Below are 24,416 nucleotides of genomic sequence, written 5' to 3' on the forward strand. Positions count from 1 at the left end.
GTCTCTGGGATACCCGCGGGCCTACTATAGGGGGAGATATGAGGAGCTATGGGGTCAGTATACACTGGTAAAGCTAGCCAATGGGACAGCTCGAGGTCTGAAACGTGGGATTCTTATGGTCTAACATACGAGATGGCCAACTGCAGTCGCTTAGCTGTATACACCGCGCTGACCGGAGCCTTGGACCTTTTCTTTCTCTGGAAGGTGTGTTGTGTAGTAGGACACCCATCATGCAGTTCGCGAGTATAAGCCGGGCGAATTTGAAGTACCGCAACCCTTGCCGAGGTTGATAAGTCTGCATGTTGAATTTATGTTTGTTTACTTGCCTGCTTGTTGGACTGTAGTAGCTGGTCAGATCATTGGCCCGCCTGCAGTCATCATCCAGGGAGTAAATCCTATCTTGGCGGATCGCGTAGATCCGTACTCCCCCGCGGTTTTCCGGGAGGAAGAGTGTGCGTCTCCGGGTTTGACCATGACTAAAGTAGTCGCCGAAGGCGACCGGGGAAGGGGTGGCATCACCAACGGCAGCATCTCGGTCTTCCAAGATAAGCCCCCGCATATCAGTGATCCCACACCCCCTCCCCCTTCCCCGTTCGCGATCGGATAAATATAGAAGTTCATAGTTGTGTAGAGGTCCTCTTTCAGGCAACACAGCCCTCACCTTGCCTGCAGATCGCTCGGAGGATGGGGAGCACAATGCGAAGCCCCACAGGATACGGCCGTATGATTATGGTGGCCATCGTCTTCGGGTTGACAATGTCTCGGGTACGATGGACACAAAATTGTTGTTCCAGATCAGGGGTCCATAGCATATGCAATGTCATAATGATGCCATGATTCGCCTCTGCAAAGGCTGGAATAGGGAAGACTGCGCCCCCACTGTAACCCCTTTTTCCGCAATTGGATGACGATACAATATATTGGGATTCTACCACCTGTCCCGCGATATCAAACCACGATTACGTGGGAGACAGCGGGGTTCGTTATGGTCCACTCGTCTTGTTAGGAATAGCTTGTCAGCGTCGCATTTGTCGATGCATGCCGCGTGTGAGTAACAAGGGAAGGGCCCCGGCGGGGGTTCCTTTCTCGGACAGTGTCATCCTTGTGCGGTCAGACCAAGGGGGCGGTCTATTTGCCGATTGGACCAGCTAAAATGCCCCTGCAACCGCCTCGCATCAAGGTTCTCGCCATCCATGGCCAAGCCTGCAAGCCTTACCACATAGGCGCCCGGCCTGCAGCTGACGCGGTGCGTGGCTTACGATGGAATTTGCCGTCTTGGCCTTGCATACCAACCCAAAAGTGCCATTGCATATGTCCATGTACATGCCACTTCAACATGCATAGTATTGGTTGTACCTGTGGCCTGCGAAAGAACCCTACAGATAGATACATAGATACTGGTACCGGTGGAAAAGCACCAGCATTTCAATCCTACTGTGTGATATCTCCCCGTCTATGACGCCATTGGACAAGCCTGGCTAGAATTGGCCGTTGGTTATCTATGCTTTCTCTATTGATATGCCAAGCTGCAAGCTGCAAGCCACTCCATGATGGGCTTACTCACCGACGAAACCCCTATCTGTCAATCCGCCAAGGCTGAAGAATTGGTGCTGGAAAGTGCACTATCTACAACCCAACCTTGCTTGATAAGACGAGCGTAGGACTTTTGATTGCTACAAAAAGCCACAGTAAGCGGACCGGAGTTGTGCAGGATGCATCAACAACACGCACTCTCCTGCTGTGCAGCAATTCGAGTAGGGGTTTCTAGCATGTGGTCGTTTTGGAACTTCTGATACCCAATATCAACGGTATAGGTTGAAACCAGTTGAGTGGTTCGCAGATAGCTCTATCTACCACATCTACAGACGTTCGGGGCCCATCTTTACGTTCCCCCCCACCCCTCCCCTGGTTCAGGGGTACACTACCTAATCTCGCATCTGTCCCCAAGCCTAACAGTTTCCAGTTGCTCGATTTGCTCTTCATATTCGCTTAGTAAACTTGATGCCGAGTCCCTTGCCACATCACCTGGGTTCTGGGGGTACACTACCTAATCTTGAGTTTAGCTCCAACCCAATAGTTCCCAGTAGCTCGCACTGATCTTTACTTCCGCTTAGTGAACTTGATGCAAAGATCCTTGTTCCTCTTTAGCTGCAAGATACCACCCCACTGTACATCGTGCAGCGCCGCTTGGAACTTCTCTTCGGCCTGGCACTTGGTTTCCCCGGGCGAAGACGGGCAGGCCTCAACGCGGTGATCCTTGAGGATCCGCAGCATCACGGTGGTGATCTCCACCTGCGCCATCTTCTGACCCGGGCAAACCCGCGGGCCCGTGCCCCAGGGCACGTAGGTCCCCTTGGGCGGCAGGTAGTGAGTCTTGTGGGACCCGGGCGGGTTGATCCACCGCGATGGTCGGAACGAGTACTCGTCCCCCGCGTCCGTCGGCTTCGAATGAACGAAGGAAGGGTCGGACTTCCGGTTGATCCCGGCCCAGCAAGGTAAGACGTGCAGCGCCATGCTGTCGACGTGGACCCGGGTCTTGGCAGGTATGTGCACAGTCGCCCCGGACGTCTGCATCGTCTGGGGGCCGGACGCGATGCGGGTCAGGCGGGTCGAAGAGCCGTGCAGCCGCATCATCTCCAAGATGAAGGCCACGTGGCGGACGGCTTGCGGGAAGACTTTGGCGTACTCCCAAGAGTCCGCGTTCTCGGAAGAGGAAGAGACGATGGCGTCGACTTCTTCCAGAAGCCAGTCCTGCCACTGCGGGTACGCGGCCAGGGCGACCAACGCGGTCTGCAAAGCAGCCGCGATGGTCTTGAAGCCGCCCGCGATGAACACGAACAAGTTGGCGACCAGCTCGTCGTTCGTGAGAGCCATGCCGGTGTGGGCTTCGTCCTCGGACGCTTTGACCAGAAGCGCCAGGAGATCGGCCTTGCCTTGGGACTGCAATTGCTTCTCCGAGGCCAAGCGGTCGCGCTCCAGGTCGAGCATCGACCGCATGCGCTGGCGGTACTCGGTAATGGCCTGGCCGACAGCTGACACTTTGTCGTACCCGGTCAGCCATTTCGGCCAGCCGTTGATGACGGAGAGCGGGAGCATGCTGATGCCGTAGAAGTTGTCAAGGAAGAGATGAAGCGATTCGGTGTAGGTGAACTTGTAGCCGGACTCCCGGCGGCCCTGGGCTTCCTCTGACGACCAGGGGAACTTGTCGTCGCCGATGCTGGCGCTGATGAGCACGTTGAAGGTCAATTTGGTGATCATGTCGAAGAGCTGCGGCACATTTATCTTATTGGTGGCGTCATCATTGCCTTGGCCCGAAGACGACGGGAGGGCGGGACCAAACACCTCCTCGGTGTGCCGGACGGCGGCCTCAAAGTTGGCCCCGGAGATGCGCTCGTTGAGCACGGTCGCGACGGGCCGCCGGTACCGCGCCCAGCGCTCCCCGTTGGACGTGATGACGTTGGGGCCGTACTTGCCCAGGAGCACGGCGAGCGCCTTGGCCTGCTCGAAGTCGTGGACGCGCTGCTGGACGTCGTGGACGGCGACGGGGTCGACCGTCCAGACCTCGAAGGTGGAGGGTCCGACCAGGACGAAGGACTGGCTCTTGCCCTCGCGCACGGAGGCGTCATCGTCGAAGGGCTTCGCCTTGTGGTACACTTCCCAGCCGGGAACCGTGAGCGCGACGCGCCGCCACAGCCAGGCCGGAAGGACTTGGGCCAGGTGCGAGCGGTACCGCACGGACAGGAGGGACCAGACGATGCCAGTCTGGTCGGTGGGGGAGAAGATTAGGGGCAGGCCGATGGAGCGGGCATGGTAGAAGTTGACGATGGCCTTGTACGCTGTCCGTACCACGAACAGCAGTAAGACCGTGGTCAAGAGGCCAGCAGCCGAAGCTGTCGTCGGTGGGAACTGCACATCGACACGCATAGTGATAATAGCCTTTCAATGATAATGGGTCTCCGTGTTGCCCTCAAACATGGAGTACGGGAAGAAGTATACGGATATGATTGAGAGTGTGAGTGACAGATGAAATGACTTCAAAATATCGCTGGAGGCGACTCTCCTCAGGCATTGATACAGACTCGGATGGCAAGCGTCGGTAGCCAGACATGAGGACCCCAACTACGCTTGCATGTTGGCTCTGTCGGTCGAAACGAAAAGCGAATCCAAGAGGCATCACGTCGGCCTAGGTGCGCTCACTCAATGGCATGACAAGAGCAGAGTAGTCGGTGCGGACAATGCCGCAATCTCTGTCAAGATAAGTGACTGGGTACTTTTCGTCTGACGATGGACCCCATCCTACTTCGATAGTAAGCGACATCCCCGCGTCGTTGGAGGCGTCAGGGATCCGTCTTGGTTGTGTGGGGGAAATGGAAGAAGGGGGAGCGAAGAAAAGACGATGGAGGAGTGGGCTCTATGGGAGTAAGCTGCATATGCATGTCCATGTTGAGGGCTGTCTCGTTTATAAGCGCCAAGGCTTGTAGACCAGGGGTTGGCTCCTTTTTCCGCCCGGGAGTAGTCGCGAATTCGGCCGACCAATGACTTTGCCCGGTAGCCGGGTGTGAAGTACCACCAGAAGCTGTTACTCGGATGCTTTTCCTGTTTCGCCGTTGGGGCCCTTCACGTCGTCTTCGTTTTCCTGCACCAGTGTCGACTTCATGTTTTCAATACCAGTCAGTCGCTGACGAATGGCTAGTATGCATAGCCAGCATGGCCTGCCAGGCTCGAAGAGTATTGAGCAATTCCTAAGTCAGTAAGCCTTCGCTCGTATTGAACCTGAGCAAGCGTTCTTGATTTCTTTTTCTTTCCTTCGTCATTGAGCAATCGACCGTCTTTCCTTCCGGGGCCGCAGACTCTCTATCCCCGTTCTTCTCAAACCCTTAGCAACGATGCCGCACACAATCACCCTCAAGGAGAAGAAGGCCAAAGCCGGGAAGTTCTGGTTCCCGCTTCAGCTGAACCTCGTGCAAAAGCCCGCCCCGGGCCCGCACGAGGTCCTGATCAAGATGGAAGCGGCGGCGCTCAACCACCGCGACTACTTCCTGCGCCAGAACGCGTACCCGGGCCTCTCGTTCAAGTCGCCCATGTTCTCTGACGGCTGCGGCACCGTCGTCGAGCTGGGCCCGGGCTGCGAGCTCGCCCATCTACTCGACAAGAAGGTCGTCCTCACGCCCTTCCGCGGCTGGAAGTCCAACCCCGAGGGCCCCGAGGACGAGTCCGTCTTCAGCACCATCGGCGGCGTCAACCCGCACAACGACCCGGGCCACGACACCCTCGGCATGGGCCAGAACTACATCGCGGTCCACGAGTCCGAGGTCGAGCTGCTACCCGAGCACCTGAGCCCGCTCGAGGGCGCCGCGCTACCCTGCTGCGGCATCACGGCGTGGCGCGCCCTCATGGTGAAGTCGTCCAACGCCGAGCCCGGGCGCAACATCCTGATCACGGGCATCGGCGGCGGCGTCGCGCTGCAGGCCTTGCTCTTCGCGGTGCCGCTGGGCATCAATGTCTACGTCACCTCGGGCTCGGACGACAAGATCGCCCGCGCGGTGCAGCTGGGCGCGAAGGGCGGCGTCAACTACAAGAACGCCAACTGGGACAAGCTGCTCCTCGCCATGCTGCCCGCCGAGCGGCCCCGGATCGACGCCGTCGTCGACGGAGCGGGCGGCAACATCGTCACCAAGGCCATGGGCGTCATCAAGCCGGGCGGCGTCATCGCCAGCTACGGGATGACGCTGGGGCCCGTCATGGACTGGCCCATGCCCGCGGCGCTCAAGAACCTCGAGCTCAAGGGGTCCATCCTCGGCAGCCGGACCGAGTTTGCGGATATGGTCCAGTTCGTCCGGGACCACCAGATCAAGCCGATCGTGAGCCGGTCGGTCAAGGGGCTGGACTGCGTGGACGCCATCGACGGCCTCTTTGAGGACATCAAGAATGGTAGTCAGTTTGGAAAGTTGGTGATCGAGATGTAGTTAGCTTAGCGTAGTTGCACTCAATTTGAATTACATCCAGTGTAGCTGTCAATTTGCCCTGCAGCCATACCAATGACAGTAATCGCGTGTTTCATCCCCAGATGTCGTGTCGTTGAAACAAGCATGGCTACTAAACATTAGGGCGTCCGACCGTGCGACGATGGAGATGCGGGAGCTAGAAGGTGGCGCCCGTCAAGAGAGGGGTCAAGGCTTGGCCTGGCTCCTGGCTCCTGGCGTGAATATGCCGGCTCTTCTCGATCAGGCAATCGGTAGGCCAAGATGCTGTGATGAATCATATCTCACGTCAGCCCCGTCGAATCGTACGATTGGTTGCCGAGAGCCACGACGGCGATTGGTAAAAGCCCGTCCCCAAGACAACAAACCACCTCGTCGCATGCAGGCCGACATCCTTCTCACCATGATTTGTGCGGGGATCGAGCGACAGGCTTGGCATATAATACTTCTCTTTTGAGACGTGCAGATGCAAGTCAGACTCCAGAGCAGGGGCCGAGAAGAGTGCAGAAGACCCCGGTGCTTGCATATGGGAATGCAGTGGATTTACAGCATGTCAAGGAGGTAGGGTAGGGTTCGCCGACGTTCTAACCGCACCCCTGAACCACCTTGGTCTGCATCTGCTGACTGCATCAAGAGACTATGCATAAACACCACCCCATCCCTGGCCGCGCGTATCCGAGCTCCCCGCCCGGGAGATAGACGTAACGGCCGTCACGCTTGTCCCATCTTTTGGCCCCAAAAAGGTCTTGGCGAAATGTTTCTCCTTTTTGGGACAAGCGTTGCGTCACACAAACGACGGCCAACCGACTTCATTTGCTCATCCGGACACGTAAACACCCGGTGGACATGGCCAATCATACCATTGGGGCTGATGAATCGAAAATCTGAGACGAAGGCATCCGCGTCTAAGTAGAGGGCGTCGAGTACACAGAATCTGGGAAATGGGGTCGGTCATAGTCAGTATAGGAACTGCGCGTTATTTGAATGACCACTTTGGTGAATGATGGATCGGATTCCACTGACTCACGGCGGGAATTAGGAAGTCTTGGTTTTGCCAGATTGGACTTCGCTTCGCTGTCCGTTTTCCATCTGGAATATTCTCACGTAGCCTCTCGAGACATTTTCGTGACCCTGTGTTGTCTTAGGTCTCCTGGAGGCTGTGCGCGAACAGTAGGGCCAGTGTTCTCATTGCCCATGGGAAGAAATGGAAGGAGAAAGCGGTCGATGCGGTTGGAATTCCTCGTAGTTGCTGTTTTCTCCTGGTCGTTGCTGGCGGGCAAATATACCACCAGTCTTGACAACTTGTATGTATAGAAGCCAGGCCAAAGCGCGCCCACGTTCGTCTCGATTGTGGTCTGTCGTTTCTCTCTCTCGTATATATCAGTGATCACGGGTTGAGATCCCCTCCACAGATGTCTTGTCTGAAAAAAGAAGCGAGGGAGATCGATCAAAGATGGACGGACTGACTCGGGAATTTATATTCAATCACTCCTAAGCATGGAACACCCTATGACTTCATGCAACATGCGTTGTATAGCTTGCAGCGGTATATGGGGTTCGATATTGCAGTGCATATCACTACCTGAACTCCAAAACTGATAGGCTGTCTCTGGGTCTTTAGATCGCCAACCAGATTCTGGTAAGAGGAGAAGAGTCAGTTCTCTGTTACGCAAGCAGCTTATTACTGCCAAACAATGCTTGACACGTACCTCTGCGAGACAACCTCCTACTCAAGCTCGCCAGCTATTTTGTCTTCGATCAGATCTTCCATACACACCCTTCTTCACGCCTATCCAGTCCGGCTGCGACACGGTCATACACGACAGTCTGATGGGTATGGAACTGGTATCCAACGCCGGAGTCCCGGATGCGGCCAAAGAAAACGGGTCGCTACCTGACGGTTTCCGGGCTGGGCAGTAGGTCGATGGAACTGGCGGACCCGAACAACTCTGGATCCTGAGCCCGCCTCTTCGCTGTGAGACCTTTTTCGATATTCATGGAAGATTCATTGTGCTTGTCGAATTCGTCCCATGGAACCATTGGCACTTGGGTCCCTATCCACCTGTTAGTCGCGCACTCACCCGAACCAGTATGGCCGTACCGAGGTCGTGGCCAACAAGGCGGCCTACCCAAGCAAAGGCAGATGTTCCTCGCTGCCCTGACCGACTGCGGCGTCGTCGCGCGAATCACCAAGGGCGTCAAAGTCGCTCGTAAGCGGATGGCGAGTTTGCACCGAAAGATACTGGAAGGTCAAGTCGCCTAAGTTGGTAGCTACTTTAGCCAAGGAAGAGTTCTATGGATATCTCCCTTAATAACTGGATATTAAGACACCCCCTTTCTAGTTTATCGACATGCATGAATATGCGGTAGCGGAGTCATTGCTTGGGCATCGGATTTCTTCGAGGTCGAGGGCCTCGTTCGCTGCTCAGGGTACCATTTGTGACAACCCCAGCTTCGAAGTAGATACTTGATACACGCCATTGATCTCAGGTGCCACGGAGCTAATACGATGAATTGATGTTATATGTCGATCTGCGTAACGCCCACTACTAGAACCTCGACTTGTCCCCAACCGGCCGGCAGTCGTGCTGAACCACTCGGCTGCATGAACCCAATATTATCCCCGCATCGCCGTGGCCAACCACTGCTGCACCGCTACCCGGTCCACGTCACGCGACCCCTGCACCCTCGGCAGCTCCTCGACCGCGAGCCAGATGGTGGGTAGCCGATCAGCCGGGAGCCCGCTGGCCTGCTGCGCCCACGTTCTGGCCGCATAGATACCCGCCTCCACGCGCGTGCGTATGGCGGTAGCATGATCGTCGCTACCGCCGCTACTGTCACTCGATAGACCGGCCGCAGCTGCAGGAGGGGGCAACCGCCCCAACACCGTGCCCCTGGGCAGCATGGAGTCTGCCAGGCACAAGACGGCCACCAGCACGGTCCGGCCGCCCGCGATCCGCGTGGCGGCGACGACGTCACGCACCGCATCGCAGCCGGCGGCGATCGCGCGCTCGAGCTCCTCGAGCTGGATCGACTGTCCGCCGAATTTGATGCGGTTGCTCACCCGCCCGATGAGGGAAAGCTGATTGACGCTGCTGGTGCCGTCATCGAGCGCATACTTGGCTAGAATACCTGTGCGCCGGAACGTTGATGACGTTGCTTTCTCCCCGCGTATCGGCGTTGCCCATCTGGGTGTGGGAATGACGAGGGGCTCTGTCACCGCGTCGTCTTCCGCGCCACTACTTGTACCTTCGACCAGGACTTCCCCAATGCCGCCCAGGGGTGCCAAGCGGTCTACGCTCTCGGGGGTCGTGATCCATATACCACAGCCTTCTGGCATAACTACTGGACTTCCGACAACATGGGAGTCGGACGTGTGTAGCTGAGAATTGACTCCTTTGCCATTCGTCATATCTGGCGTTGTCGCGTGGACGTCCCAGCTTCGGAGAACCTGCGCCAGAGCCGGGCCACTGAACACATCACGGATGCACCGCCCCGCAGAATCGGGAACAAATGATTCCTGATTATTACGGAGCTGTACCTCCGACTGCGCCTGTGGGTCCAGGAGCTGAAGGTCGCCGAGCTTGGTCTGCGGCGTCGCCTCGGTCAACAGCCGCAGAGTGTGCTCGTACTGGTTCAGGATGCGGTCCAGCTGGGCGTCGCTGACGGTTGACGGGTTGGTCCGAGGCCAGACCATGACGCCCTCTTCGGTTATGCTGAAGATGAACTGGAGCGGGAAGTACCCGCGCAGCCAGACCATGCGCAACTTGATATCATCCGGCCCCTCGATGCTGGTATCCTTATTCTTGTCTGTAAATACGGACGGGCGGATATTGATCAGCGCCCCGAACCCTGCCGCGGCCTTGGCGGCCTCGCTTACCCGCGAGATGTTCTCCAGCCCGTACTGCAGAAAGAGCGTGTTCTGCTGCAAGTGGCGCCACGAAGCCGCGCGTTCTTTGATCAACTTCTCCACCGTCATGCGGCGCGGCACGCTGGCTTGGATCGGGATCTCGGTGACCGTGGGACCCAGCGTGTTCTCGACGGCGTCGGGGTTCGGCGAGCGGCCCGAGATGACGTACCCGTACGCCACGCTGTCGCTATCGGTGTAGATGGCGGCGGTCAGCGCCCAGGCCGCCTCGATGTAGAAGGCCATATGCGACGGGGAAATGCCGCCGGGGCCGGGGGCGCTTCGCCGCAGCGGCATCATGCGAGAGGGCTTCTCGCTTACCGCTCCTCCGGCGTCTGGCCCCCCGGTGGAGGGCAATCTACCTTTGGCGGGCGGCTTCGGAGGAGCCGGGAAAACGGCAGGGGATCCTTTGAACCGCGAGGCCCAGAAACCATCGGCCGCCGCCCTGTCGACTCGCAGGCACTGCGTCACGAAGTCCCGGAAGGCGGGCCGCTTGATGGGCGGCTGGCCAAAGTAGACGGCCGGCATGTCCAGCTGGAGCATCTTGTCCATGGACCAGTAGTCGGCAATGGCGTGGTGCATGGTCGTCACGAGGCTCTCGCCGATGAACGCCGAGCGGAACAGCACCTCTCCGGGGGCGAAGAAGTGATGGGCCGCGCGCGCGTCGCCGTACAGGTACTCGTCCACGCTGCCGAACCCGGTATTGAGGTTGGTCACGTGGTCCTCGTTGGAAACGACCTGCACAAGGCCGCCGCCCAGCTCATCGTCGCACTCGACGATCCGGGTGCGCAGGATCGCGTTCGCGGCGACGACGCGGCGCATGGCCAAGCAGAACTTGTCGACGTCGACGCCGCGGTCGGATGTCAGGACGAAGTGAAACACCTCGTCTCGGTTCGCGGCGATCATGCTTTCCTGGAGAGGTGTGCACTGGTAGACATCCTCAATGCTGCTCGCAGGCACGCGGCATTTCTTCGCGATGTCTTCCAGCCTGCTGGGCCCGATGGCGGCCAGGGACAAAATTCGGTCTTGTTGTGTTGCACTCATCTTGTTGGGTAATGGCCATGAACGGGAGATTGACTGATATCTGACGATCTTGAAGTCACGCTCTACGTACGCTATGCTCTCTCTGTAATATGACGGCCTCGTTCTGTGTGGCTCTTGCCATTCAGCTCCATGACCCGACGGCGCGGACATGGTACCGCGCGATCGGGCAAACTGTTCAGATACCACCCGCAATAGTTGCAGTAATGGTACGTACCAAAGCTAACCTCCATCACCTCACCCCTAACCCCTAAGTTGAGATAGATAGTCACCACTGGTATGACGACACCATCATCCGAGCTTACACCGAGTTGCCTAGCGCGCGTTCCCCTACGCGTAGTGGGTGAGAGGTATCGGATCCTTCGTGTTACATCCGGTATCGTGGATTTGTCAGGGCCCTGAGGCGGCAGCCCAAGACGGGAGCCGTGGAGATGGTCTGACATGGCGCAACCTCCTGCTTTGGTCCGAACCGACCTTGACAAGGATACCGTTATCATGGATGCCTGGGGAGGTGGTGTGTAAGTGTCTTGCATGCAGAAGTAAGCACTCATGCACATACAGGGATGGCTGGGGGGGGTTGGATCTTTTGTTCGTACCCCATGGGGTTGGATATAAGACCGCCCTGAAATGTGGATCTCCTACCCCTGGACGGTAGTACTGCAGATCTACGGTACTCGGGATCAGAGTATAGTCGATGTCCAATATCGTTTTTGGAAAGCTTCATAGTTGCGAAGGTACTATATCGATACTTCAGTCTACAGCTTCCCCTCAAATGGACATGTACTCTCTCTGTTCCCTCACTTATTGATTTGCCAAGCGCCGGCGTGCACAAAGGATCACAACATGATCTCGTTCTCTTGGTATACAACCCATGGTTGACCTTGAAATAGCTGCCCTTTGCTTACTGCGATAATCCTTCGTCTGACCTGCTTCATGTTCGTCCAGATCCCGTCTGGTCCGGACTGTTGTTGGCCTACACACCCTCGCCTAATCCTTCATCATCGTCGGCTTTACTAGAACTGGCAGCTCACCCGTCGACGCACCCTCATACGGTACGCCACTGACACAAGAAATCATCGGACTTCAGCGGAACGTTCCGCCGCCCCAGATCTGTGTGCAAACCGGTAGAATGTCGACCCGGGACGAAACATTGTACTGGTTACTGTCATCCTATACTTCAGGTCGATAAGTCGAAGTCTCCAGCTATAGCCAAAGTGAACCTACTCTTCTACCAGTCGTATCTTTGGTATTCACATCCCTCCCTGGATATTCTAGGAAGAACAAGAGTCCAAGGCCCACCAACCGGGCAATACGTACATACACTGTTTATTACAAGGACATCGACCACCACCATGGCGGACAGCAATGGCACTTCCAGCCTCAAGTTCAAGCCTCTAGGGCCCGAGCATGTCGCTGAGGTGACCGCAGGCGTGGACTTCTCCAAGCCTGTCCCCGCCGAGACCATCGCGGCCATCCGCGAGGGCATGGCCCGGTACGGCGTGCTCGTGTTCCGCAAGACGGGCATGGACGACGCCGCGCATGTGGCCTTCGCGTCCCAGTTCGGTGACCTCGAGGACCACGCGCCCTGGATCCCGCCGGGCCAGCCCTACCGGCTCGGGCAGTACACCCAGCTGGCCGACGTCGGCAACGTCGACAACGACGGCACCGTCGCGGCCGCCGACAGCATCCGCCACTACATCAACGCGGGCAACGGCCTCTTCCACGTCGACTGCTCGTACAATCCGCGACGGGCCGGGTTCTCCATCCTGCGGGGCCACAAGCTGCCGCCCCCGGGCAACGGCGGCAGCACCCTCTACGCCGACACGCGGGCCGCGTGGCGGGACCTGGACGAGGCCACCAAGGAGAAGGTCAAGGACCTCGTGCTGTGCCACTCGCTCTGGTACAGCCGCAAGCTCGGCGCGCCCGAGTGCAAGCCCCCTGCAGGGCATCGATCCCATGGACCACCCCATGGGCCGCCACAAGGCGGTCCAGCTGCACGAGCCCAGTGGCCGCATGAACCTCTACATCGCGTCCCACGTGCACCACGTCGACGGCTGGTCGTACGAGGAGAGCCGACCGCTGGTGGACGAGCTGCTCCGTCACGCCACGCAGGACAAGTACGTGGTCCAGGTGGACTGGGAGAACGACGGCGATGTGGTGATGTGGGTAAGTCAACACACTCTATATGTTTCCTGTCTTGTTTACATCGACCCCTACCTTTACCAAGGCCTTTCAACTAACCGCCTAAACAGGACAACACTTGTGTCATGCATAGGGGCAAGCAAGGTGCCTATGTCGGCAAGCATATTCGTGATATGCGAAGGGCGACCATCTATGATAACTCTTCGCTCGCGTGGGGACTGAATGACCGTGACAGTGAGGAGTCTGGCATGTATTCGAAGACCATGAAAGACAGGAAGTGGTGTGACGGCAAAAGGCCAGGCAATGTTAACGGCGAAGGCCAACAGGTTTCGGCGTAGACAAGAGAGATAATTGTGATCTCCTGATCGGGCATACGTAAAAGGGCGTTGGGTCTGCTCTGAAGTAGCTATTCAACATAGCAGGGAATTGCGAGTATCATTTATAGGCAGACTCAGAGTATCCGTGAAGCTCGTCAGGGAATGTCTAGAATGGACGTTCGAGTAGTTACCCGCTACCAGTGAACACTGTGGTGATTTTCTATTGTTTATTTCCTTGTACAAACAATACAAGGTTGAATTGCGACTGTACACCAGATATGATGACACAAACCTTAGAGTCACATTTGGTGCGCTTCGTAAGTACGTCTATTGCCAGAGATAAGTCACTTGCAGTCACCCCCTATTTGCCATATATTACGTGCATTTCTTCCAGGAGTGCAGTGCAGGGATTGGCAGGACAGCCAGGATTGCAGCGCCAGACAAATGGCCAAGATTAAAATATAATCCGGCTTGTAGCTGCAAGTAGATGGAAATCTACTATAGCTGACACGGCCTACATAAGCTGACGTCACTGCCGCTGGCGGGCTCGGTCATGTAAGCATGCACGTAAGAACCGAAAGATTCACGACGGAAATGTCTTATGTTCCACCATGAAGAGTCCCTATTAGTGCTGCGTTGTCCTTCGTTACTGGCCTCTTCTACTATGACTGTGTGTCCACTCTGCGCCACAATCCCTTTCGGGGCACTCCCTGATCCTCCGAAGTATAAGGGTTTCGCAAAAATAGGCGATCGGAACGAGTGTCCGGCGCTTACGATTGACCCTACGCAAAAGAGGCTATACGGGCTCCCGTGGCATCAGGACCTGGAATCTTTAGCCAGCTCGTCAGGCACATGTCCCCTATACGCCGTCGTCTACGAGGACTTTTGGAAATAGCTGGTCCATTTCGAAGAATCTCGGCGAGATCCATTCTATGCGGAATTTAAGGACGTATAAGACGATAAAGTCCCACATGGGCAAAGGCTATGCTTGACAAGACGCGTTGGTGGCGGGCCGGGCTCCATTGTCTTTGCCAAAGAGCCCGGCGGGCGCTGGGATTGCTTATTGACAGGCGTGGTCTTCAGCGTCAGTAAGGGCATGTGTCCCATATAGTTTCAAGTCTGGGGAGGGGAATCAAGACTGACAAGCTGCAGAAAATCCGGCGTTTGGCAAAATGCAACTACAATCGCTAGACTTGGACTCGGGGTCAGCGCACAGTTTGGATTCTGCTGCGTCTTTCCTGGTCGAGTGTCATGAGAACATGACGAGTGCTCCAAAAAGGAAAGCATCTTGCCCTTCCGAGTTCTTGGTACAGGGTTGTCAAACGACATTGTCAAACTCATAGAGCCTCGAGGGCAGTCAGGATTCTACGCCTATCTATCTTACTGCGTGAGCTTTCCTCAATCACTATGCATCTCGAAGCCTTCCAAAGTACTGACATAAAACCGTTACAGTGAGGCGGAAAGGCGCTCTTGTTTACGACCCAGTAAACAATCTAAAGTAAGAGGTCAGGGGTCCCTTTGGTTGAGCTTCCAGGAACCTTTTTGGATGTTGTTGCCATCGTTAGGCATTTGGGGATCCGATATATATGGATCGACAGTCTCTGCATCGTCCAAGACGATGCTAATGACTGGACACGAGAGTAATCTCGTACGCATGACGTGTAACGAAGTGGATTGGGACCACGGCGAGTTTCCATCAGAGCCCCTTTCAAAAAGGGGCTGGGCCCTGCAGGAGCGTGTTATGTCCCAACGCATATTGCACTACAATACCCGGCAGATGTATTATGAGTGCAACCACGGAATCTCTGGAGAAGATGGCTGCCGCCAGGACCGTTTTCTCCGGAACCCTGCTACAGAACTAGAGCCGAACAACAACAGCAGAAAACATAACCATGACACATTGCCAAAGCATAACGTGAGAAACAACGACGAAATCATGGAGTTATGGGATGTGCTTGTTTGGAAATTTGGCGATCGTAGCCTGGCTAATGCTTCTGATACGCTGCCTGCTACCAGCGGTCTCAGCAAGCTCTCTGGAAAGCATTTGCGCTGTCATTACGTTGCGGGGTTTTGGAGCGACTGGTTGATCCAAAGCATATCATGGCGGGCGTTGGGCGACGTAAGGTTCCCTGCTCAGGATACCGGTCCAAGCTGGACTTGGGTCAGTTATTCTGGCGTTGCCGCCAACGGCGATCAGTCTCGGCTAAAGCCCATTGCACAACTCTTGGGATGGGAGGTCAACCTAAAGAACGAGAGCAACCCATATGGCGAGGTAAAGAGCGCCTGGCTTCGAATACGTGGCCCAGTGATTCCGCTCCTTCCCGCCAAGGTTGATTATTACGGATCACGACCTGAGAAGGCAAAAGGCGGGTCTCATGCCACACCCACAGATGCGTACTCGTTATGGCGAGGATGAAGATGATGAGGAGTTGAATGATTTGGAGTTCGACCACGAAGAAGTCGCGTGGTCGGCGAGGTGGAAGGAGATGGAGCTGGATGTCCTAGTCTTGTCTTCCGTTGTTCCAGACAACTCGGGGAGCGAAACAGGAAACGACAACCAGGAGACGCATGAAGAAGAAAACGACGAGCTGGGTGATGTGCATTACAAGTGTCTGGTAATTGCCCGTGCAGATAACCACGGTGCCGGACGCATGAAACGAGTGGGGACTACTTGGATACAGGGGCAACTGGCCAAGAGAATATTAGGGGATCAGTCGAATCGCCATGAAATAGTCCTAGTCTAGATACTAGTGCACTACACACCATATATGAAGTCATTGACTGATCTGATTCGCACCCAAACTTGGCGTAGTGACTTATGGATTCGTCGTAATGTGTCAGCCAGCGTTTGCTTGGACAGCTGGCTGCCGGCCCGCCACGGGCTGATCGATCTGTTCATCGATATATCTGCTTCAAACGACGCTACGTGCTTGATTCTCCTCATTCATTCACCAGTCGACGTCTTAAAGCACCACGACTACCACCACAGACGGGACAACATGGCAACCAATAACGCCAAAGTGCTTGGCAGAGCGCCCCTAGTACGAGAGTCCAATTTCTGTGCTCTCTTAGTCTCGTACTGACAGAGACTGTAGGAGAACGAGGATGCGAAGTGGATCAATCTTGAGAAGTAAGCAACTGGCTTGCCGCTACATGCACCACTCATCGGGTGTATTCTAGCGGAATCCGGTGAAACGCCAAGACTGACACGTCTCAAACCCGACGAAGGATCACATACCAGGACGAAAAGGGCAACCAGAGATCCTGGGAAGGTACCAGGCGCACCACGAAGCCCAAGGGCAGCACTGTCGACGCCATCCAGATCGTGGCCATCCTGGAGAAGGCGACGGGACCCGAGCTGCTGCTGGAGAAGCAGTTCCGCCCGCCCGTCGACAAGATCGTCATCGAGCTCCCGGCCGGGCTCGTGGACGCCGGCGAGTCGCCCGAGCAGGCGGCCGTGCGCGAGCTCCTGGAGGAGACGGGCTACGTCGGCACTGTCATCCCGGACCGCAGCGGCGGCGCCCGCCCTGTTCTTCACAGCTGTAAGTTACCGTTTCTACCCACATGGTAGCCTCTTTCTTTCAAAATGGAGGGAGTTGTGGGTACTAACAGACGAACACTCGCAGCCCCTGCTTCCTCAAGCTCGTGTAACTACGTTATTCATGTCAAGATCGACCTCAATGATCCCGAGAACCAGAAGCCGAAGGCCCAGTTGGAGGAAGGAGAGTTCATTGAGGTCTTCTCGGTGCCACTCAAGGATCTGTACATGGAGTGCCGGGCGCTAGAAGCTCAGGGGTACGCCATTGATGGCAAACTCGGTACGTTTGCCGAGGGTCTAGAGATGTCCAAGATGTGGCAAGTATAAACCCACACACCATTTGTGTAATGGTTTCGATTCAGTGTCTACCTAGAAGATGCATCGCTTCTTCAGCAATTCCTGCAGAGAGATCATGACAAAGAAGCACCCAAAGTACTTGGAACTGAGCTTTACTCCTTCGTGTGGAACTTGGTTCGTAGGTGATTACACAAGAGGGCAGTGTAGAGTTGCTGTGATATATGTACGTATGCAAGCGATGTGGCCGAATGTGTTGTTCGCAAGAGAACTAATAGAGCCCCTGGCCGATCTTGATGTCGGTCCTTACTCAAACTTGCGGCACTACTTTGCGAGCAAGATAAGAACAACAAAACTGGCTAAGTCCAGCCACACCTTCTTCATTCAAACTTAGGTGCACTGCACGGAAGTAATCAGCGATCCCACACAGCGACTTGTCAAGTGGCTGCCTACCTCTTGTCTCAGCGCTGCAAGTGCGTCCTACGGAGCGTCAGCAGGCCTAGTTGGCTAGGTGCCACCAAACATTGCATTGCAATAACCACCTGGCCAAGGGACCGATACACAGCAGATGAGAAACCCCTTTACTACCTGCAGACGACGTCGGCTTGCCCATACTCGGGGGTGCAGATTCGCCCTCAGTCTATGGGGGGGGGAACTCTCCCAGGCTGTATAATATCATGCCATTGAACCCCCAGCAAGGCAGACAGCTGCTCGGTTATTTGGTTGATAGTCCCGGCTCGTGAGAACTCCGTCATCACGGCTGCGTCGATTTCTTACCCTCTGATTCGATACACTCTTGCATATGTGGCTGGTTTTGGCGCGAGGCAACTGGCTAGGCGCACCAGGGTTTGCCCATCAGGGCGCAAGGCACCCTCGTCACGCCTTCAGTATAGAGCACCACCGCAGGAGACCAGCCACCCCACCCTCCGATACAACAGAAAGCTACCATACTCATTGCCCTCAGAACATGGGGCTTTTCAATCATGTCGAAATCTATCATGTCTGCTCGGCCAAGCTAGTATAAATCGGGAAAGAGAGAACGGGTAAAGGGAAAAAGAACAATCAATATACGCACAGTATTGTTCCATATAATATCCACTTGTTTACACACATCCACGCCCAAAGTCTCCGTCGTTAGTCGTGTACACCTGCCGTATAGCAGCTTTTGATACCTGAAGCAACAGCATATCACCTAGGCCGAAATCGAAACGGTTTAAACCGTCCAACCCGCTCCCCTGGCCTCTTAGGACTCACCGACCGCCTGTCCCTGTCTCTACGACGACTCGACCCTCCTGCTGCCGGACTATCGATCTCCATGGACTCAGGTCCTTCCCCGTCCTCCTCGCCGGGCACGGGCACCGGCGGGGGCGGGGGTGCCGCCCCCAGCAGACGCTGCAGCAAGTCGAGGATGGCCGCGTCCTCCTCGCCGCCCGCCTCGCCGTAGCCCGCCCTGCGGTAGTACGCCGCGTTGCGCGTCCTGACCGCCTCGAGGACCTGGGGCAGCAGGCCGTCGCGCAGGCGGGGCCGCCGCCGGCCGTCCACGGCGGCGCACTCGCACAGGAGCCGCCGCAGGTCCGGGTCCAGCCAGGGGGCCGGCATCTGCGCCAGCGGGTCGCCGGGCTTCGGGAGCAGCTGCTTGGCGGCCGTCGCGAACCCGTCGCGGCCCCCGCCGGGCTCTAACCAGGCCGAGCGCGAGCTTTTGTACGTCTCGACGTCGTCGTCGTCGTCGTCGTCGAGCATGCCGATGCCCGTTAAAGTCTTGAACGTGATCAGCTCGGCCATGTCGGTCGCGACGAACTCCAAGTTCCTCTCCACTCCTCGACCTTCTCCTCCGCCGGGACTAGAAAGATGGGGTGCGTCGTTAGTCTGCAATGCAGGTACAAAAACCAGGGTTGTACTTACTATTGTTGGATAACCTCCAAATCAATGAATTTGACCACCGGGCTGATGGAATGTTCCACGTCGTCCGCATCACTCAGCATATCCCCAATCATGACTAAAAAAGGGGTGATTAGTGGTCAGCCATCTGGAGTTCCAGGAAAGGAAGAAGCGGGGTGAAGGGTAAGAGGAAGACTCACTGTTGTCGGTATGCAGGTCATTGTGGCTATAGCCGACACTTTTCTTATGCACAGCGCAGGGCTCCTCGTTCTCGTCGTAGCGGTCGGCCGGTACATCGGGTACGTAGGCCAGGGCGACGCAAGCCCGGACCAGGCACATGAATATCCGCCACAGCAATCTGTTGGGAAGGTGGGCAACTCGATGGGTTGCGCACTTGCGCGTCAGCTCACCCAGGGTCCCGTGTGGGAGATCTTCGAGATAAATCCATTTCTTGAAAAACTCGCGGGCACCGTCTTGCCTCAGGGGGTCGTCATTGCGGCGGAACTTGATGAGTCGGACCAGATGTCGGGTACGTGTAGTCTGGGAGACGATCAGAAACGATAAATCATCAACGGATACGGAGGAGCTTACGTTGAGCAGTTTTCTTCTGCGAATTCATTAACACCGAATCCTACATCCATCGGGTCCAGGTCGTAGCCCGATGCTGCGATGCCAAGCGGCGTTTTCACCACGATTCTGTCCCACTGATCGCCGGCCTGCTTTCGATGCCGTAAGAGCCAGACATTTGCACCTGCGCCGTTGCCAACGGACCGCTGAAACTGGAAGTTGTTCGGGCGTGCAGCAAAATAGATGCGAAGATGGGATTCAATAATTTGCGGGTCGAACTTCGAGTCAAGATTCAAGCCCATTGTCAAGGCATTTGTCGTTTCTGATATCTCGGTGAACACAAGGTAAGTATGGCAATGGGGCCGAGCATATTATTTGGAATGTCCCGTCCTTTGTCCCTCGGTGAGGTCTCTTGTAATGGGGTGACGGACAAAGGCGGACGCGTACATGATGAAGCAACTCTGCTCTGCTCCAGATGGAAAGAGTCGTTCACAATGGACAATGCTCAATGGAATTCGGTGCCGTGTCTTGACAACTCTTGGCTGCTCTAAGAACTCTATAAGGTCGCCAATGCTGCCACTAGACCACCAGACACCGAAGACCTCATGATCCGTTGCTTGATGTTGAAGACGATGCCCTCCACTTCCGCACCCAGCTGTGGGACTTCGACCAAGGCGTTCCGAGCGAGAGGGGCGGCGTAAGCTCCGTCAGGCCCCTGTGCTCATCTAGAAGCCCCCATCATCGTGTGAGCTGTGGTGGTGTTCTGCTCTAATTTAATCGCTGCAATTGGACGCCGTGGAAAATCCACAGGTCCATACGGCTATCGAAGTACCGACGCAGCTGAGAGCCACTGCTACGGAACAGGTATACATTATACAGTAGTAATCACCAAGTAAAAGCCGCATTGGGTTCTTGGCTGCCATTTTCAAGTTGAACGGTTAAGGATGACAATCTCGCATCTAAATATCGGTCCGGACGATGCCGGCTCCTGTCCCAAGATCTTGGACCGCCTCTTACGAGGGGCGTTGCCGGCGGAGGCGTAGTCATGATATTGCCAGTATGTCATAGTGGATACCAGGAACTTACATATTCATCCTCTTGACATTAAGATTTATTTTATTTAATAGATCCGATAGGAGGCGTCGAAGTAACTCTAGATGTTGTTGTCGTTCCCCGGCACTTCTGAATACATGGGCTGGTCACGTTCATGGGCTGACAAAGAGCGCCCCTTTGACTCCAATATCTCCACAAAGTGCCAAAAGGCACGCTGTGGAATTTTCCTTTGGGTACTTCATCGTTGAACAAAGGTTCATAGTTGGTGACACCCTTCATGGGGGGCCAACATGACAGCTTTGTCTACTCAACTACCAGGTCTCAATGGCGGTTTTGTCAGCTGCCACTCCCTAGCTTTCAGTTCGTTGTCACTCTTTCTCTCGTCCATTGTGGTGTTTTCTGGCATTTCCGGATTTGCACCATCGGCCATGAGGTATATAGTCACGTCTCCCACCAAGCCTACCTCTCTTGGAAACTCATCACCGACGCTTGACACAGCAATTTCTTAGGGTTTATTTCCTTTCTATTACTAATTCTACTTGACATCTAATCATCCACGTTCTTTCGTTTATTAACGAATACTTACAACGTCCACTCTATACACAAAACAACAAAACAAAGCAACCAAAAAAAAGAAAAGAAAAAAGAAAACGTAGCAAATATGCACGCCACTACCATCATGAACCTAATCACCGTCAGCCTGGCCGGTCTGGCTGCCGCAGCCCCTGCCCCGGCACCCGCTCCCATCACTGAAGCCGAAGTCGCCGCCCCCCTCGTCGCCCGGGACTCCGAGACCCAGTGCATGAAGCGCTACGGCGTCTTCTTCGATGCCTTCATTGTGCGCGGCAAGCGCTTCCACGCCGATGTGCTCGGCAAGGACGGCATCTCCCTGCGCAACCAGCTCAAGGGCTGCGGCGCCGTGACCAACTGGGGCTTCGAGTACAACAAGGACGGCTGGGACTGGAAGGCCACCTTCAACCAGCCCCTCGGCCAGGCCCGCTGCGTCGGCCACGCCATCCAGTCGGTCGGCGGGCAGAACGTCCAGTGCCAGTAAAACTTGTTGACTGGTCTGTCTGCTAAGCCTAGAACGTTGACAAAGGGCGGCTGAGCCTCCCCACCGCAGGGTCGGAAATGGAAACAGTGCAATGCAGGGTTTTTGTACGGTCAGGAGCTGGTGGGATTTCGGGTCTGGCTTTAGGAGTTTACTATTGGATTATTACAACTTTCTCTTCTCATCAGTGCGTCCGTGGTGCCGAACTCTGTCAATCTCCGGGTGACTTCCCTCTGAAAAACAGGAGGTGGTGATAACTGATTGAAAGCTTCAAACACTACGCGTTGCCAGGGACTTGTGGTGATGGTATATATTCTGGATTATGCCTTTTAGTTGTAAATCTACTATTTTATCGTAACTATCATATATCGTTTCCGCTATCGTGCCTTTCCAGGCATATTAATGTTACAGCCAGTCCCCTATCATAATCTCTCATCACTAGCCCTCAAACCGCCTCGTCGACCTCAATCTCGGTCGCCGAGTCGATGGTCCGATCCCTCGTAAGCTTCGCGGTCCCAATCCACCCCTCGAGCGAGCAGACGACGACGCCGCTCATGACCAAGCTCATGATGCCGAACACCCAGCCCATGAGGGCCCAGCCGAACGCGGCCTTTATGGCGCCGGCCAGGACGGGCCCGAGCAGGTTCCCGATGGCGAAGGCGGCGTTGTGCACGCCGTAGGCTCGCGCCGTCGCGCCCTTGGGCCCGTACGCGCCCGGGTTCTTGCGCTCGGCCAGCTCGACGACGGTCCCAACCTCTTTCAGCAGGGGCGGGCCCGAGAGCCCGGTCCCGATCCCGATGACGCTCAGCAATGCACATAGCAGCGCCTGCTTGCCGATCTGGGGGCCCTCGGCGAGGCCTAGCAGGATGAACGAGGGGCCCGACAGGGCGAAGCCCAGCGTGCACAGGACGCGGGGCGAGTTGCGGACGCGGTCCATGATGTAGCCGCAGATGGGGCTCACGATGATGCCGGGGAGGTAGAAGCCGAGGAAGATGAGCCCCGCGCCGAGGACGGCCCAGTGGTACATCTGCTCCACGAAGATGGGCAGGACGCTGTCGAAGGCCGTCTCGAAGCTGCCGACGACGAGCCAGCCCGCGAACGCGGCCAGGAGGCGCGGGTTCAGCATCAGGCGCCGGAAGCTGACGCCCTTGGGGCGCGACTCGGTCGTGTACGCCATGGCCCTGGGCTTGGCGACGGACAAGGCGCTTCCGCTTCCGCTCCCGTCTTCGCTGCTGCTCGTCTCGACCTTGCTGCTGTTGTTGCTGTCTTCGCTGTCGGAGACATCGGTTGACGCCACCGCGGTCGAAGAGTCCTCCGAGTCCGACTCCGAATCGGACAGCGCCGAGGACGACGACGCCAGGGGCAGCTTGGCCGGCTGCTTGCGGTCGAGGACGACGAGCAGGCCCAGCAGGATGTCGAAGACGATGAAGGCGTACGCGAAGATGAAGACGGCCATCTCGCCGCCCGCGTTGAAGAGCACGCCGGCGAGGGCGGGGCCGATGAACCCGCCCGCGTCCAGGGACGCGGCCACCCAGCCCATGGCGCCCCCGGCCTCCTCGGTGCCGAACGCGTCGAACAGGATGGCGAACCCCACGCTCGAAACGCAGGCTGAGGATAATCCCTGCAGGATGCGGCCCAGGACGAGGAGCGCGAGGCTGTTGCCCAAGTGCAGCAGCACGGTCGAGGCTGCCAGCGAGAGGTATCCCAGAAGGAGAGGGATCTTCCGGGTCTTCGCCTTGTCGGCGAAATAGCCGAAGATGGCTTTTTGATCAGGGTCAGCTAACACTCTCTTCCATTGAGATAGGAGGCCAAGTGAAGGGCCGGGGTAGTTATAGACTTACGAGAGCCAACGAAGACTGCACCGCCATACACGCCGACAAGTACCGAGTTCCACAATTGGACTGGGAACATTAGTCAGTCATGTTTCTTTCTCCCACGTTTCAGGGAAGTGGAGTTGGGGCCGCGACTTACTCTCAGCATCGTCAACGAGGCCGACGCGATATTTCAGCAAGTTCGGCAGGAACGGTACAATGAGGCCAAAGAACATACTATCCTGTGACGGAGCAGAGTTAGTAACTATAGTGCCGGGACGGCGACGGCAACGGCAACGGCATCGGAACAGCACCGGCCCTACCACCAGCGAGGGCGGGCGGGCGGGCGGGAGTGGTAGAGCGAGTAAGTAGGTAGTTGAAACTGACCGTCAGGGCCGCCAAGTTGACGACCATGGAGATGAACCAGGAGGCCGATCTGATCTTGACCAGCTGCCATTTCGGGCCGGAGTGCTCCTCGCTATTTCTGTCCGACTCGGACGAACCTCCTAGTTGGAGCATGCCGAGAGAGAATGATATTTAATTGTTTGTATTCAAACAATTAGGTTGTGAAAGAGGGACTTGGGTGAAGGAAGATGAATTGCTAAGAAAACGCCGAGACATCGAGGTGTTTTGTATATAGGGGCTATGCTGTCGTCGCCAAGCGGAGGTGATGCCTCTTGGTCGCCTTCTTGGTAGTGTCTTGGTCGTATCACCACGGACGGATGACGGGCTTGGTATGTGTGGAGGAGTCTTGAGTGTTGACGATGCCGAGAGGTCCAACTGACTCTTGCTGTTTGCTATGTCGAAACTTTCCCGCGTGCTGCAGGGTGGTTGTT

General features: G+C 56.2%; 9 protein-coding genes across 9 annotated transcripts; 5 read left to right on the forward strand and 4 right to left on the reverse strand.

Moving 5' to 3' along the window:
- Window positions 1-2,100: 2,100 nt before the first annotated feature.
- PG986_014743 (uncharacterized protein) lies at window positions 2,101-3,924 on the reverse strand (the record flags this gene model as incomplete). The annotated part of the gene is made up of 1 exon (XM_066850965.1): window positions 2,101-3,924. The coding sequence occupies one exon, from the start codon at window positions 3,922-3,924 to the stop codon at window positions 2,101-2,103; it is 1,824 nt and encodes a 607-aa protein (XP_066693203.1).
- A 962-nt stretch (window positions 3,925-4,886) lies between these two features.
- On the forward strand, window positions 4,887-5,966 carry PG986_014744 (zinc-binding dehydrogenase; the record flags this gene model as incomplete). The annotated part of the gene is made up of 1 exon (XM_066850966.1): window positions 4,887-5,966. The coding sequence occupies one exon, from the start codon at window positions 4,887-4,889 to the stop codon at window positions 5,964-5,966; it is 1,080 nt and encodes a 359-aa protein (XP_066693204.1).
- A 2,632-nt stretch (window positions 5,967-8,598) lies between these two features.
- Window positions 8,599-10,932, reverse strand: PG986_014745 (uncharacterized protein; the record flags this gene model as incomplete). Its single annotated transcript, XM_066850967.1, has 1 exon — window positions 8,599-10,932. The coding sequence occupies one exon, from the start codon at window positions 10,930-10,932 to the stop codon at window positions 8,599-8,601; it is 2,334 nt and encodes a 777-aa protein (XP_066693205.1).
- Window positions 10,933-12,281: 1,349 nt separating this feature from the next.
- On the forward strand, window positions 12,282-13,409 carry PG986_014746 (alpha-ketoglutarate-dependent 2-4-dichlorophenoxyacetate dioxygenase; the record flags this gene model as incomplete). Its single annotated transcript, XM_066850968.1, has 3 exons — window positions 12,282-12,829; window positions 12,858-13,095; window positions 13,182-13,409. The coding sequence occupies 3 exons, from the start codon at window positions 12,282-12,284 to the stop codon at window positions 13,407-13,409; spliced, it is 1,014 nt and encodes a 337-aa protein (XP_066693206.1).
- Window positions 13,410-15,778: 2,369 nt separating this feature from the next.
- PG986_014747 (uncharacterized protein) lies at window positions 15,779-16,043 on the forward strand (the record flags this gene model as incomplete). The annotated part of the gene is given in 2 exon segments (XM_066850969.1): window positions 15,779-16,003; window positions 16,020-16,043. 2 exon segments carry the CDS (start codon window positions 15,779-15,781, stop codon window positions 16,041-16,043), a joined length of 249 nt encoding a protein of 82 aa, XP_066693207.1.
- A 344-nt stretch (window positions 16,044-16,387) lies between these two features.
- PG986_014748 (ADP-ribose pyrophosphatase) lies at window positions 16,388-17,253 on the forward strand (the record flags this gene model as incomplete). Its single annotated transcript, XM_066850970.1, has 3 exons — window positions 16,388-16,429; window positions 16,630-16,930; window positions 17,015-17,253. The coding sequence occupies 3 exons, from the start codon at window positions 16,388-16,390 to the stop codon at window positions 17,251-17,253; spliced, it is 582 nt and encodes a 193-aa protein (XP_066693208.1).
- Window positions 17,254-17,610: 357 nt separating this feature from the next.
- Window positions 17,611-19,967, reverse strand: PG986_014749 (uncharacterized protein; the record flags this gene model as incomplete). Its single annotated transcript, XM_066850971.1, has 6 exons — window positions 17,611-17,619; window positions 17,674-17,700; window positions 18,475-19,060; window positions 19,123-19,216; window positions 19,299-19,638; window positions 19,734-19,967. 6 exons carry the CDS (start codon window positions 19,965-19,967, stop codon window positions 17,611-17,613), a joined length of 1,290 nt encoding a protein of 429 aa, XP_066693209.1.
- Window positions 19,968-21,379: 1,412 nt separating this feature from the next.
- Window positions 21,380-21,772, forward strand: PG986_014750 (uncharacterized protein; the record flags this gene model as incomplete). The annotated part of the gene is made up of 1 exon (XM_066850972.1): window positions 21,380-21,772. One exon carries the CDS (start codon window positions 21,380-21,382, stop codon window positions 21,770-21,772), a length of 393 nt encoding a protein of 130 aa, XP_066693210.1.
- Window positions 21,773-22,214: 442 nt separating this feature from the next.
- On the reverse strand, window positions 22,215-24,099 carry PG986_014751 (mfs amine protein; the record flags this gene model as incomplete). The annotated part of the gene is made up of 4 exons (XM_066850973.1): window positions 22,215-23,530; window positions 23,611-23,670; window positions 23,741-23,822; window positions 23,968-24,099. The coding sequence occupies 4 exons, from the start codon at window positions 24,097-24,099 to the stop codon at window positions 22,215-22,217; spliced, it is 1,590 nt and encodes a 529-aa protein (XP_066693211.1).
- Window positions 24,100-24,416: the final 317 nt, after the last annotated feature.

Source organism: Apiospora aurea (genome assembly GCF_038362705.1).
Source record: "Apiospora aurea strain CBS 24483 chromosome Unknown utg000010l_segment0_segment0, whole genome shotgun sequence".
In the NCBI taxonomy this organism is placed as follows: domain Eukaryota; kingdom Fungi; phylum Ascomycota; class Sordariomycetes; order Amphisphaeriales; family Apiosporaceae; genus Apiospora; species Apiospora aurea.